Source organism: Vidua chalybeata, chromosome 5, assembly GCF_026979565.1.
Source record: "Vidua chalybeata isolate OUT-0048 chromosome 5, bVidCha1 merged haplotype, whole genome shotgun sequence".
Classification (NCBI taxonomy): domain Eukaryota; kingdom Metazoa; phylum Chordata; class Aves; order Passeriformes; family Viduidae; genus Vidua; species Vidua chalybeata.
The window spans coordinates 71,609,374-71,623,243 of record NC_071534.1 but is presented as its reverse complement, the minus strand read 5'-3'; the positions used below and the strand labels follow the sequence as shown (position 1 = coordinate 71,623,243).

General features: G+C 58.6%; 1 protein-coding gene across 1 annotated transcript in view; it reads right to left on the bottom strand.

Annotated features, from left to right (window-relative positions):
• Positions 1 to 7,343, bottom strand: part of SHANK3 (SH3 and multiple ankyrin repeat domains 3) — a 135,195-nt gene extending 127,852 nt beyond the window's left edge. The window contains 1 exon segment of the mRNA XM_053943564.1: positions 7,204 to 7,343. Within this exon segment, the coding sequence (XP_053799539.1) occupies positions 7,204 to 7,266 (63 nt within the window). The 5' untranslated portion in view covers positions 7,267 to 7,343.
• Between the last annotated feature and the right edge of the window lie 6,527 nt (positions 7,344 to 13,870).

Here is a 13,870-nt window from a genome sequence, read left to right as displayed (position 1 = left end):
TCGTTCCAGGCAATTCCCAGAATTTGAGAACCCCCGACTCCAAGATTTTGATGGCCACAAGAAACCCTCGATTTAAGGAATTCTTGGGGAAAAAAAATCCCTTTTTTTTTTCTTTTCCTGGTGGGTGCTCTTTGGTTGCTCCCACATTCCCAAGGAATCCACCAGATGGAATTCAGAGCTGTTATTCCCGATTTTTTTTTTTTTTTTTTTTTTTAGGAATATTTCCAAGCCCTCAACTAATTTCCTTTTCACGCCAATTTTCCCTCGCCTCAAACGACTCAAAATTCCTCTTTAATTAAGCACGGAATGTGCTCTTCCCGAAAAAAAAAAAAAAGGGTGGAAAATGAAAAGATGGGATTGACGTTTTCCATGAAAATTGCTTCAATGGATGCATCCAGTTCCAGCAAATCCCCTTGGGAGGGACAAAAAAAAAAGGGAATTTTGGTCGTAAAATCTTTTAAATGTATTAAATCACAAATGTGCCGGTCATGGGTTGATCCGAGTCGGATTTTCCTTGGAAAAAGCCGTGGATGGGGAACGCGCAGCAGCCCCGGCTGTTTGCGGGCGGATTTTGCTGCCGGCGGATTTCTCCCGGATCAAATCGGGAATTGCTCGGACTCCGATCAATCCACTTGGTTTGATTGAGCTCATGGAGGGCGACTTTGCCCCCGGGGCGATTCCCGGGATTTGCGGTTGTGCCGGAATGTTTTGGGAGGTTCTGTTGCTGGAATGTGCTGGGGGGAATTGTTTGGGATAAATGGGATCTATTTCCATGGAATTATTTGGATTTGGGGTGGGAAAAGCCACTTAAATGTGGTGGAACTGCAGCTTTCCAAAGTTTGCTCTGGATCAGGAGCTGGAAAAGCCGGGATGGGGCTGGAAAAGCTGGGATGGGGCTGGAAATCTGGGATGGGCCTGGAAAATCTGGGATGGGGCTGGAAATCTGGGATGGCCATCCATGGAGGAATCCAAGGAATTCCTGAATGTGGCTCTCAGGGTCCTGGGAGCAGGCCCAGCTTGGATTTGATCTTGGAATTCTTGGAATTCCAAGCTCAGGGATCCCGGGATTTATGGTTGAAGCACCTGAATCCTTCCAGGGCATTTTTGGGAATCACTCGTTTGATTCCCACCGGTTTTTGGGACGCTCTCACTCCGCTCCCTCCGGATGCTCCAACGGCCGCCACGGGAAAACAGCTCCCAAAAAAAATAAAAAGAAAACATGCCACAAAAAAAGCCTGGAAAAATCCGCAGGCAGCACCTGCAGGAACGGGGACGGGAAAAATGGAAATGGGGAAGAGGGAAAAAAAAGCGGAGCAGCTGCTCCATTCACGGAGCGCGATCCGGCGGAGCTGAAAGGCGCCGCATTTCCATGGGAAAACAATGGGAAGCTCCAGGCAAAAAGCAGCTCCCGGCCTGCTTGGAAGCGCTTTGATTCCACCCTAGAAAGGGGGAAAATTCCATTGGAATTCTCGACATCCAAGGGTTTTTGCCGCAGCGCAAAAGCAGGGAAGGATGGAAGGTTTGGGGCCATTCCCGACATTCCGATTTTCCCTTTGCAGGAACCGAATTCTCCCGATTTTCCCTTTTTTTTTTTTTGGTGTTCCCACGGCTGAGACAGCGGGGAATGGAGAGAGGAATTTCGGGATCTAAGTACTGGGAAAACAGGGAATGGAAAAGCTTTGGGATGGAGGCAGGGAATTGGTGGGAAGAGGAGCAATTCCTCATCCCTCACTTTTCCATGTTCTCCCTTCCCTTGGAATCCACATTCCCACTCTCATCCCTCATTTTTCCAGGTTTTCCCTTCCCTTGGAATCCACATTCCCACACTGGGATTGCCACTCTCATCCCTCGCTTTTCCAGTGGGAAAAGTTCCCATTCCTTGGAATCCATGTTCCTGTGGGATCTCCACCCTCATTCCTGCCATTTCCACCTTCTCCCATCCCTTGGAATCCACATTCCCGTGGGATCTCCACTCTCATCCCTCACTTTTCCATGTTCTCCCTTCCCTTCCCGTGAATCGGCCACATGGGATGGGCAGGAGCCTCCTCTTCCTCATCCCAAAGGAATTCCCAACCAGAATTCCCATTCCTGCCCAGCCTTGGAACACCGAGGAATCTCCTTGGCAAAGCCGGAGGAAAACTGGGATGCTCCCGGTTAAAAACCGCCACGGAAGGGACAAAATGTGGGAATTCCCACTCCGGCATTCCAAGGATTGAGGGATCAGGAGTGGGAGTTCCCAACACATCCTGAAAACCTCAGGAAAAACCTCTGGAATTCCAGCTGGACACTCCTGGGCCATCCAATGCCGGGAGCTGCTCCTGGATAAATCCAGTTGGGATTTTATTTGAATTCCGGCTTTTCCATGGTTTAAAAGGGAAGAGGAAGAGTTGCCAGCACAAAACGGGGAAGGAAAACTTTGGGAAAATTCCGGAAAATTCCTCCCTGGCTGCACATCCCTGATCTTTCCCAGCTGTTCCCATAAATTCCAGCCCTGGGAATGTTGGCAGCTGCAGGAGCCTCCCACCTCTCCACATCCCGGTTTTTCCGGGACGTGCCGAGCCTGTGATTCCTCGGAATGAGTTTTCCCCCGCTTCCAGAGGAAAAACGAAGGGAAAACCTTTGGAATCACAGCCGGCTCCCACAGAGCCCATTCCCATGGGACGATCCCAAGCTTTGCTCCGGCACCTCCAGGATTCCAGCACTGCCAACAGAGAGGAGAACTCGGCACATTCCCGGGATTTTTCCTGGATTTGCCACTTTTTCCCTACCAAACCGGGAGGCTGCTCCCAAAGCACTCCCGCCAAATTTCGGGAATGGGTTTTCCCACGGGATTTAACGGCGCAGGATCCATAAATTATTCCAGAGGAACCAACCCCAGCTCGGGCGTGTTCCTGTCTCCTTAAAATCCGGCTCCGAGCTCCCGGACCCCGTGGGAGGTTGGGATAATTTTATCCCGGGTCTCCACCACCCTTCCCACGGAGCAGCCGGAGGCGGGAACGGCTCTTCCCGAAGGATCCGCGGCTCCGGGATGGGACGGGGAAGCTCCAGCAGGATCCAAAGGATCCTCGGGGATTTCCGCATCCTCCTTTTGCCAGGATCACATTCCCAGCTCAGGGAGTGACCCAGGTTCTCAAATTCCCAAACTGGAAATCTCCGGAGCTCAGGGTATCCAGGGAAGTCAGCTCCCTGCCCTATGGAAAAGCTCTGGGATGGGAAACACCGGGAGCTCCAGGCTGAGCCCGGATCCTGGATCACGGCTGGATTCCCTGGAATGCTGCACTGGGATCTGTGGGACATTCCATGGATTCCCTGGAATGCTGTGATGGGATCAGTGGGACACTCCATGGATTCCCTGGAATGCTGCACTGGGATCAGTGGGACACCCCATGGATTCCCTGGAATTCTGCAATGGGATCAGTGGGACATTCCATGGATTCCCTGGAATGCTGCACTGGGATCAGTGGGACATTCCATGGATTCCCTGGAATGCTGTGATGGGATCAGTGGGACATTCCATGGATTCCCTGGAATGCTGCACTGGGATCAGTGGGACATTCCATGGATTACCCTGTGTCCCCAGTGCCACCAGCCATAGACTTGATGTCCCCAGTGCCACCGGCCTCTGCCAGCCTAGTGCCACCAGCCACAAGCTCGGTGTCCCCAGTGCCACCACAGGCTCGGTGTCCCCAGTGCCACCACAGGCTCAGTGTCCCCAGTGCCACCACAGGCTCAGTGTCCCCAGTGCCACCACAGGCTCAGTGTCCCCAGTGCCACCACACACAGTCCCCAGTGCCACTGACCACAGGCTCAGTGTCCCCAGTGCCACCAGCCACTGCCAGCTCAGTGTCCCCAGTGTCACCAGACACAGCTCGGTGTCCCCAATGCCCTCTGCCAGCCCTGTGTCCCCAGTGCCACTCACCACAAGCTCGGTGCCCCCAGTGCCACCGGCCTCTGCCAGCCTTGTGTCCCCAGTGCCACCACACACAGCTTCAGTGTCTCCAGTGCCACCACAGGCCCTGTGTCTCCAGTGCCACCAGACACAGCCTATGAATCCCCAGTGTCACTGACACAGGATTGGTGTCCCCAGTGCCACCACAGGCCCTGTGTCCCCAGTGCCACCAGACGCAGTCCCCAGTGCCACCAGCCACAGGCTCAGTGTCCCCAGTGCCACCAGCCACAGCTCAGTGTCCCCAATGCCACCACAGGTTCTGTGTCCCCAGTGCCACCAGCTACAGACTTGGTGTCCCCAGTGCCACCACAAGCTCGGTGTCCCCAGTGCCACCAACCTCTGCCAGCTCTGTGTCCCCAGTGCCACTGACCACAGGCTCAGTGTCCCCAGTGCCACCAGCCACAAGCTCGGTGTCCCCAATGCCCTCTGCCAACCCTGTGTCCCCAGTGCCACCAGACACGGCTTGGTGTCCCCAGTGCCACCACAGGCTCAGTGTCCCCAGTGCCACTGACCACAGGCTCAGTGTCCCCAGTGCCACCAGCCACTGCCAGCCCTGTGTCCTCAGTGCCACTGACCACAGACCCAGTGCCACTGACCACAGGCTCGGTGTCCCCAGTGCCACCACAGGCTCAGTGTCCCCAGTGCCACCACAGGCTCGGTGTCCCCAGTGCCACCACAGGCTCGGTGTCCCCAGTGCCACCAGCCTTTGCCAGCCCAGTGTCCCCTGCCACCACCCCGCTGTCCCCGTGGGGACCCCACGCCAGGCCCCAAAGGTGAATTTTTCCTCTCAAAGAGGCTCTGACCACCCTCGGTGCCCTCTGCTCGCCCCAAGTCTGTCACCCTTGTCACCTCTCTGTCACCTCCAGCTGCCCACTCCCCTAATGAGGGCTGTTAATTACCCCATCACCGCAGCCCTCCAGCTTTTCCAGCTTCTCATTCCCTACAAATCCCCCAATCCCAGGGAATTCTGGGTTCCCAGATCCCTGTGCCCGGCTGAGCCCTCACCAGGGCTGTGCCCTCCTGGGTCACCCCGGGGTCACTCCTGGGTCACTCCTGGGGTCACTCCTGGGGTCACCCCTGGGGTCAGCCCCGGGGTCACTCCTGGGTCACTCCGGGGTCCTGGGGACACCCCTGGGGTCACTCCTGGTCACTCCAGCACATCTCACCACTGGCAGTGGCACATGACCCCCCATTCCAGTGTCCATCTCCCACACCATTCCAGTGTCCATCTCCCACACCATTCCAGTGTCCATCACCCCCATTCCAGTGTCCATCTCCCACACCATTCCAGTGTCCATCACCCCCATTCCAGTGTCCATCACTCCCACACCATTCCAGTGTCCATCACCCCCACACCATTCCAGTGTCCATCTCCCACACCATTCCAGTGTCCATCCCCCCATTCCAGTGTCCATCACTCCCACACCATTCCAGTGTCCATCCCCCCATTCCAGTGTCCATCACTCCCACACCATTCCAGTGTCCATCACTCCCACACCATTCCAGTGTCCATCACTCCCACACCATTCCAGTGTCCATCTCCCACACCATTCCAGTGTCCATCCCCCCATTCCAGTGTCCATCTCCCACACCATTCCAGTGTCCATCCCCCCATTCCAGTGTCCATCACTCCCACACCATTCCAGTGTCCATCCCCCCATTCCAGTGTCCATCACTCCCACACCATTCCAGTGTCCATCACTCCCACACCATTCCAGTGTCCATCCCCCCATTCCAGTGTCCATCACTCCCACACCATTCCAGTGTCCATCTCCCACACCATTCCAGTGTCCATCACTCCCACACCATTCCAGTGTCCATCTCCCACACCATTCCAGTGTCCATCCCCCCATTCCAGTGTCCATCACTCCCACACCATTCCAGTGTCCATCACTCCCACACCATTCCAGTGTCCATCACTCCCACACCATTCCAGTGTCCATCACCCCCACACCATTCCAGTGTCCATCTCCCACACCATTCCAGTGTCCATCCCCCCATTCCAGTGTCCATCACTCCCACACCATTCCAGTGTCCATCACTCCCACACCATTCCAGTGTCCATCTCCCACACCATTCCAGTGTCCATCACTCCCACACCATTCCAGTGTCCATCTCCCACACCATTCCAGTGTCCACCACACCACCACTGTCCAGCAGAGCACCCAGCACCCTGGACACGAGTGACCATCAGACCCACATGGCCCCATAGCCCGGCCCTGGTCCCAGTCCTGGTGCCGGTCCTGGAGCCGATCCCAATCCCGGTCCCAGTCCTGGAGCCGATCCCAATCCCGGTCCCAATCCCGGCGCCGCTCCCAGTTCCAGGCCAGCGCTGGAGCCGCCCCCACTGCCCATTCCCAGCTTGGTCCCGGTTCTAATCCCGTTCCCAGTCCCATTCCCAGCTTGGTCCCGGTTCTAATCCCGTTTCCAGTCCCAATCCCGGTTCTGGAGCCGGTCCCAATCCCGGTCCCGGTCCCGGAGTTGATCACAATCCCGGTCCCAGCCCGCTGCCGGTGGGTGCGGACCCCGGAGCGGGGAGCGGCTCCGCTCTGCGGCCGCACCGCGGCACCCGGGATGGCAGCGCTGCCACCGGGCACTGCGGGAGCGGGGGGACAGCGGCAGGGGGACACGGGATGGGGACACGGGACGGGGACAGCGGGACGGGGACAGCGGAGAACCGGAGCACCGAGGAGCGGGGCAGTGAGGACCCGGGCAATGGGACCCGAGCAGCCGGGCCCGTGGCGGGGAGAAGTTTGCCGGTGCTGCCGGTGCTGCCGGGGCGGCAGCGGGGCCGGGAGCGGGGCCGGGAGCGGGCGGGATGCGGGTCGCGGCCAGCGCCGGTGCGGCGCCGAAGCGGGTGCGGATCAGGGTGCGGATCGGGGCCGGTCTGAGCGAGGTTCGGGGTGCGGATCGGGGCCGGTCTGAGCGAGGTTCGGGGTGCGGATCGGGGCCGGTCTGAGCGAGGTTCGGGGTGCGGATCGGGGCCGGTCTGAGCGAGGTTCGGGGCGCGGATCCGGGCGCGGATCGGGCCCGATGTGAGCGAGGGTGAGGGCTGCTCTGGGTGCGGACCGGGGCCGATTTGGGTGCGGATCGGGGCCGCTCTGGGCTGCGCATCCCGGCGCGCCTGGCTCGCGGTGGCGCTCCCGGCGCGGCTCCCGCTGCGCATCCCGGCTCGGCGGCGGTCCCGGCGCTCGGGGCTCCCTCCCTCCCTCTCTCTCCCTCCCGGTGTCCCCGGTGCCTCCCTCCGCACTCACCGTCTGCTGCAGGTCGGGGATGCCGATGCGCACCACGATGGCGCCGGGCGCGGGCTCCTCCATGCGCGCCGGGGCCGCCAGCTTGGGCGAGCGGGGCCCTCCGGGGCCCCGGGCCGGCTCCAGGCGCGGCTCCTCCCGCAGGCCGGGGCTCGGCTCCCCGCTGCTGACGGCGGAGCGGGGCTGGCGCTCCGGCGGCGGCTCCGGCGGCGGCGACTCGGGGCTCTCATGCTTGCTGCCCGCGGGGCTCAGAGGCATGCTCCGTGCGCCGCGGCGGGCGGCCCGCGCCCGCTCCGCTCCCGCACCGGGCTCCGCACCGCGCCGGGGCCGCGCTCAGCGCCCGCCCGGGGCCCTGCGGGGGGAAGCCAGGGGTCAGCGGAGCGGCGGGACAGCCCCGGGAGAGGCATCCCGGAGCGCCGGGAGGGAGCCCGGGAAGCGGCAAAGCCGCGTGGGAGAGCCCGCAGGAAGCGGCGCTCCCGAAGGATGGGGAAATCCGGGAAGGGACCCCCGGGATGGGCATGGACACCCCCCCCCACACAGGGACACTCCGGAATGTCCCCCCCGGGAAGGGCCGGGTCCCCAGGAAAGGTCCAGGAGTGAATTCCCACTCCCCACGTGGACATTCCCACAGGGACACTCTGGAATGTCCCCCCCCCCCCCCAGGAAGGGCCGGGTCCCCAGGAAAGGTCCAGGAGTGAATTCCCACTCCCCACGTGGACATTCCCACAGGGACACTCTGGAATGTCCCCCCCCCCCCCAGGAAGGGCCGGGTCCCCAGGAAAGGTCCAGGAGTGAATTCCCACTCCCCACGTGGACATTCCCACAGGGACACTCCGGAATGTCCCCCCCGGGAAGGGCCGGGTCCCCAGGAAAGGTCCAGGAGTGAGTTCCCACTCCCCACGTGGACATTCCCACAGGGACCCTCTGGAAATGCCCCCAGGAAGGGCATAGAGAAATCTGGGAAAGGATTCCCGGAATTCCCATCCCCAGCTGGGAGTGTCCCCAGGAAGGGCCATTCCCCAGGAGAAATCCGGGGAGGGACCCTGGAACCCCCATTCCCAGCAGGGATCGTCCCCTGGGAAAGGATCTCCAGGATGGACATGGACATTCCCACAGGGACCCTCTGGAATGTCCCCCCAGGAAGGGCCGTTCCTTCTCCTGCCTGTTCCCAGGAGAAATCTGGGAAGGGACTCCTGGAATTCCCACTCCCAGCTCGGAGCATCCTCAGGAAGGGCCGTTCCTCAGGAAAGGTCCAGGAGTGAATTCCCACTCTCCCCATGAATATTCCCACAGGATCCCACAACACCCCCAAAAGGGATTGTCCCTAAAAAGTGACCATTCCTCAGGAGAAATCTGGGAAGGGACTCCTGGAATTCCCACCCTCAGCAGGGAGCGTCCATCCCCTGGGAAGGGATCCCAGGATGTGCATGGACATTCCCACAGGGACCCTCTGGAATATCCCCAGGAAGGGCCATTCCCTGGAAGGGACCCCTGCATCCCAAAAATTCCCCCCAGCAGGGCGCATTCCCGGGAGTTTTCTGGGACCAGCCCCACTTTTCACATGGAATCTCCTCAGGAATTCCATGGAATTCCCCCAGTAGGATCCATCCCCTAAAGGGACCCCACAAAGGGATTTTGGGACTCCAGCCCTGCTCCTGCATGGGATCTTCTGCAGGAATTCCATGGAATTCCCCCAGCAGGGCCCATTCCTGAGTTTTCTGGGATCAGCTCCACTTCGAACCTGGAATCTCCCCAGGAATTCCATGGAATTCTCCCTGTAGGATCCATGCCCTAAAGGCACCCCCACAAAGGAACTTTGGGATCCCACCCTGAGGGATGAGGAAAAAGAGCAGGAGAACCCCAAAATTCCAGCCGGGGAAACACACTTGGGAAGGAGAAAAATCGGGATAAACAGGGAAAACCACGGGATCCTCCCGCCCTGTGGCCTGGGATAGACGGGAAAACCCTTTGGATCCCTTTGCATCCACGCCCTGATCCCATCCCAAATTCTCCTCCCCCCTTTCCCAAATCCTGGATTTGATTTATTCCCATTTTTTCCCCTCTCTCTGCCTCGTTATCCCGCAAATGGAGCGCTCCAGATGGCGATCCCTGGGATTTTTTCCCTTTTTTTTTTTTTTTTGTTCCATCCCTCATTAATTCCCTCAATAATTTTAAGGCCCCGGCTGGGAAAGGTTGGAAAAAATTCCACAGCGGAATAATTCCCCAAATTCCATTCCTTAAACTGACTTCTCTGCTCACAAACTCAAAAAAAAAAATCCACTTTTTTTTTTCCAATGAATCCATGGAATCTTTTAGGAATTACAACCCAAAGAGCTTCATTCCAACAGCAGGGGAAAAAAAAATATTGGAAAAGCATCCAAGGGAGCTAGAAAAATATTCCAAGATTTTTTTTTCCCCCTGCAGTGGCGTTTTCCTTGGATTTCTGAAAATTCCTTGGATTTCTGAGCATTCCCAAGAAGGTCAGAGCAGAGCCACCCTCCCACCTTTTCCTGTGGGAACAGAATTCCCAGATTTCCTGCCCTTCTTCCCGTCATTTTGGGATTATAAATCCAGAGCCTTTCCCGAATTCCAGCGCTGGGAGCAGCAATTCCAGAGGGAACAGAAATTCCAGAGAGAACAGAAATTCAGAGGGAAATTCCAGAGGGAATTTAGCTGGGAGAACCCTGGGAAAAGGGCAGCGGGATGGGGAGACCTGGAAAGGATTTTTGGGATTTTTTGGGGGATTTTTGGGAGTTTTTTTTGGATTGGATTGGAGTTTTTCCCTGGGATTGGAGTTTTTCCCTGGGATTGGAGCTCTTCCCTGGGAATTGGATTTTTTTTCCCTGGGATTGGCATTTTTTCCTGGCATTGAAGCTTTTCCCAAGGAATGGGATTTCTCCCTGCTGGGATTGGAATTTCTCCCTGCTGGAATCAGGGTTAAATTCCCTCCCTTTCCCAGCTTTCCCACTTTCCCCAAGCCCAGGGAGGGCTGGGAAGCTGCTCCCTCCTCCTCCTGCCCACATCCCGATCCAGAAAATCCGGGATCCTTTGGGAACAGGGTTTTTGGGAAGCACTTGGCTCGGTGTGTGCCCAGGTGAGGCCATTCCCGAGCTTTTCCTGGGAAAACCAGCCGGGAATGACAGGGCCAAGGGACACCTGGCGTCCTGCTGGGATCACTGGGATCACTGGGAATGCGCCCAGGAAGAACTGGGAAAATCCCAACTGGGATTTTCCAGCCCTGGAATTGTCACTGCCCAACCATATGGGAGAGGGGTCACGGATCCCAAAGAATTCCCGCCCTTCCAGAGATCCCAAACAATTCCTGCCCTTCTTTCCACAGATCCCAAACAATTCCCTCCCTTCCACAGATCCCAAACAATTCCCACCCTTCTTTCCACAGATCCCAAACAATTCCCGCCCTTCTTTCCACAGATCCCAAACAATTCCTGTCCTTCTTTCCACAGATCCCAAACAATTCCTGCCCTTCTTTCCACAGATCCCAAACAATTCCTGCCCTTCTTTCCACAGATCCCAAACAATTCCCTCCCTTCCACAGATCCCAAACAATTCCCACCCTTCTTTCCACAGATCCCAAACAATTCCCGCCCTTCTTTCCACAGATCCCAAACAATTCCTGCCCTTCTTTACACAGATCCCAAACAATTCCTGCCCTTCCATGGATCCCAAACAATTCCTGCCCTTCCAGAGATCCCAAACAATTCCTGCCCTTCATTCCACGGATCCCAAACAATTCCCGCCCTTCCAGGGCCAGATCCAACCCTGTGGCTCCGGCTGCCAAAGCCTCGCCTGGATCAGGGATCCTGGAAGGATCAGGGATCCAATCCCTCACCTGGAAGGATCAAGGGAACCAAACCTGGAAAAATCAGGGAGCCAAAGGCTCACCTGGATCAGGGAATGTGGAAGGATCAGGGTGACAAAATCCCTCCCCGGGATCAGGGATCCTGGAAAAATCAGGGGAATGAAACCTGGAAAGATCAGGGATCCAGTCCCTGCTCTGGAAGGATCAGGGATCCAATCCCTGCCCTGGGGAGGATCAGGGATCCAATCTCTGCCCTGGGGAGGATCAGGGATCCAATCCCTTCTGGGAAGGATCTGGGATCCAATCCCTGCCCTGGGAAGGATCAGGGATCCAATCCCTGCCCTGGGGAGGATCAGGGATCCAGTCCCTGCCCTGGAAGGATCAGGGATCCAATCCCTGCCTGGAAGGATCAGGGATCCAATCCCTGCCCTGGGGAGGATCAGGGATCCAGTCCCTGCCCTGGGAAGGATCAGGGATCCAATCCCTGCCCTGGAAGGATCAGGGATCCAGTCCCTGCCCTGGGAAGGATCAGGGATCCAATCCCTGCCTGGAAGGCTCGGGAATGTCGCTCGGGCCGGGCCCGGGGACAATCGGTGCCGTTTGTCACCCTCGGGGCCGTCCCGGAGTGACCCCGGCACCCTCGGGAATGGGGACACGGGGACACGGGGATTGTCCCGCGCTGTCCTGCTCCGTCCCCGCCGTGCCACCCCCGCGGGGCTGGCGGTGCCACCGGGCCTGGCGGTGCCACCGGGGCTGGCGGTGCCACCGGGGCCGTGCCAGCCCTGCCCGGCTGTCCCCGCGCTTATCTGGGCACGGCGAGGTCACCGCTGCTGTCCCCAAGGCACGTGACAGGGACACCGAGCGGGCCGGGCCAGCCCCGCCGTGTCCTTTGTCACCGCGGGGGCGGCTCGGGGACAAACCCGGGCGGGGAGAGAGCGGGGACAGGGGACAGGGAAAAGGGACAGGGGACAGGAGAGGAAGGGACAGGGAAAGGGACAGGGACAGAAAGAGGGGACAGGGACAGAAAGAGGGGACAGGGACAGGAGCAGAAGGGACAGGGAAAGGGACAGGGGACAGGGACAGGGGACAGGAGCAAGAGAAGGGACAGGGAAGTGGAAAGGGACAGGGAAAGGGACAGGGACAGAAAGAGGGGACAGGGACAGGGAAGTGAAAAGGGACAGGGACAGGGGACAGTAGCAAGAGAAGGGACAGAAGAGGAAGGGACAGGGAAAGGGACAGGGATGAGAGCAGGAGAAAGGACAGAAGGGGAAGGGACAGAAACAGGGACAGGGGCAGGGGACAGAAAGAGGGGACAGGAGCAGGAGAAGGGACAGGAACAGGGGCAGGGGACAGGGGGAAGGAGCAGGAGCAGGGACAGGATCAGGATTGTCCCCCCCGGAGTCCCCGCCCGTGCCAGGACACGGGGACAGCGCGGGGAGCATCGATCGCCCGCGGGTGGCCGCAGTGTCCCCGCAGTGTCCCCGCAGTGTCCCCAGCGCCTGCCGGGTAATTCCATGGATTTTTCCTCTCCCGCTCTTCCAGGGGCACTGGGACACCGCGGAGGGGCCGGGCATCAAAGGGCGAGCGCCACCCCCTTGGGGACCAGCGGGACACGGGGGGGACATCCCGGGGACATCAGGGTGCCCACATGTCCGGCACGGGGACAGGGCCACCCCTGAGCAGGGCCGGGCTGGGGGGGATTTCAGCGATCCCGTGGGAAGAATCCCGGGCGGAGTTTTTTGGGATTCTCCAGATTTCTGGAATAGGATCAGGGGTGGTTTGGGATGGGACATTAACAATCACCCAGTGCCACCACCTGGGGACAACTGCCACTGTCCCGGGCTGCTCCAAACCCCATCCAAGGGACCCAGGGACAGCCCCAGCTGCTCTGGGAACTCCTAATTCCCAAAATCCCACCCCAATCTCCCTTTCCCAGGGAATTCCCTCCATTCCCAGCTCTCCCAGCCTGGGATTGGATCCAGCCCCACCCCGACTCCGCTCCAGGAAGGAATTTTGGGATCCGGGGGCTTCACTGGGAATCTCGGGACTCCAGGAAGGGTCTCCCTTCCCTTTTCCATCCCCAACTTCCATAAAAATCCCTCGGGATGGATTCTGAGCCTCCTTGATCCCAGAATCCTGGAATGGTTTGGGTGGGAAGGGACCTCAAATCCCATCCCATTCCAATCCCACCATCCCAGGCTGCTCCAGCCTGGCCTTGGACATTGCAGGGATGCAGGGGCAGCCCCAGCTGCTCTGGCAATTCCAGCCCAGCCAGGAATTCCCAATTCCCAAGATCCCATCCATCCCTGCCCTCTGGCAGTGGGAGCCATTCCCTGTGTCCTGTCCCTCCATCCTTTGGGATTTTTCTCTCTCCCGGTTTCCCGCAGCTCCTTCAGGCGCTGGAAGCCAAAACTGGGTCAGCCCAGAGCTCCTGTGCTCCCGATTTTCCCAGAGCTCCTGCGTTCCGGGATGAACATTCCCAATTTTCCTGCCAGAGCCGCTCCATCCCTGCCCGGCCTTTCCGGGATGATCCCAGAGTTTGGTGCCACAAAATCCCCAAAATTCCTGGTAGACCCAGCCCCTGGAGAGGGGTTTGGGGACAGGAGGGAGGTCTGGGGACAGCTCACAGATTTTAGGGACAGCTCACAGATTTTGGGGACAAGAGAGGGATTTGGGGACAGGGCCAAGATTTGGGGACAAGTCACAGGTCTGGGGACAGGGAAGAGATTTTGGGGACAAGAGAGGGATTTGGGGACAGGTCACAGATTTTGGGGACAGGACAGATTTGGGGACAGGAGGGAGATTTGGGGACAAGAGAGGGATTTGGGGACAGGACAGAGATTTGGGGAC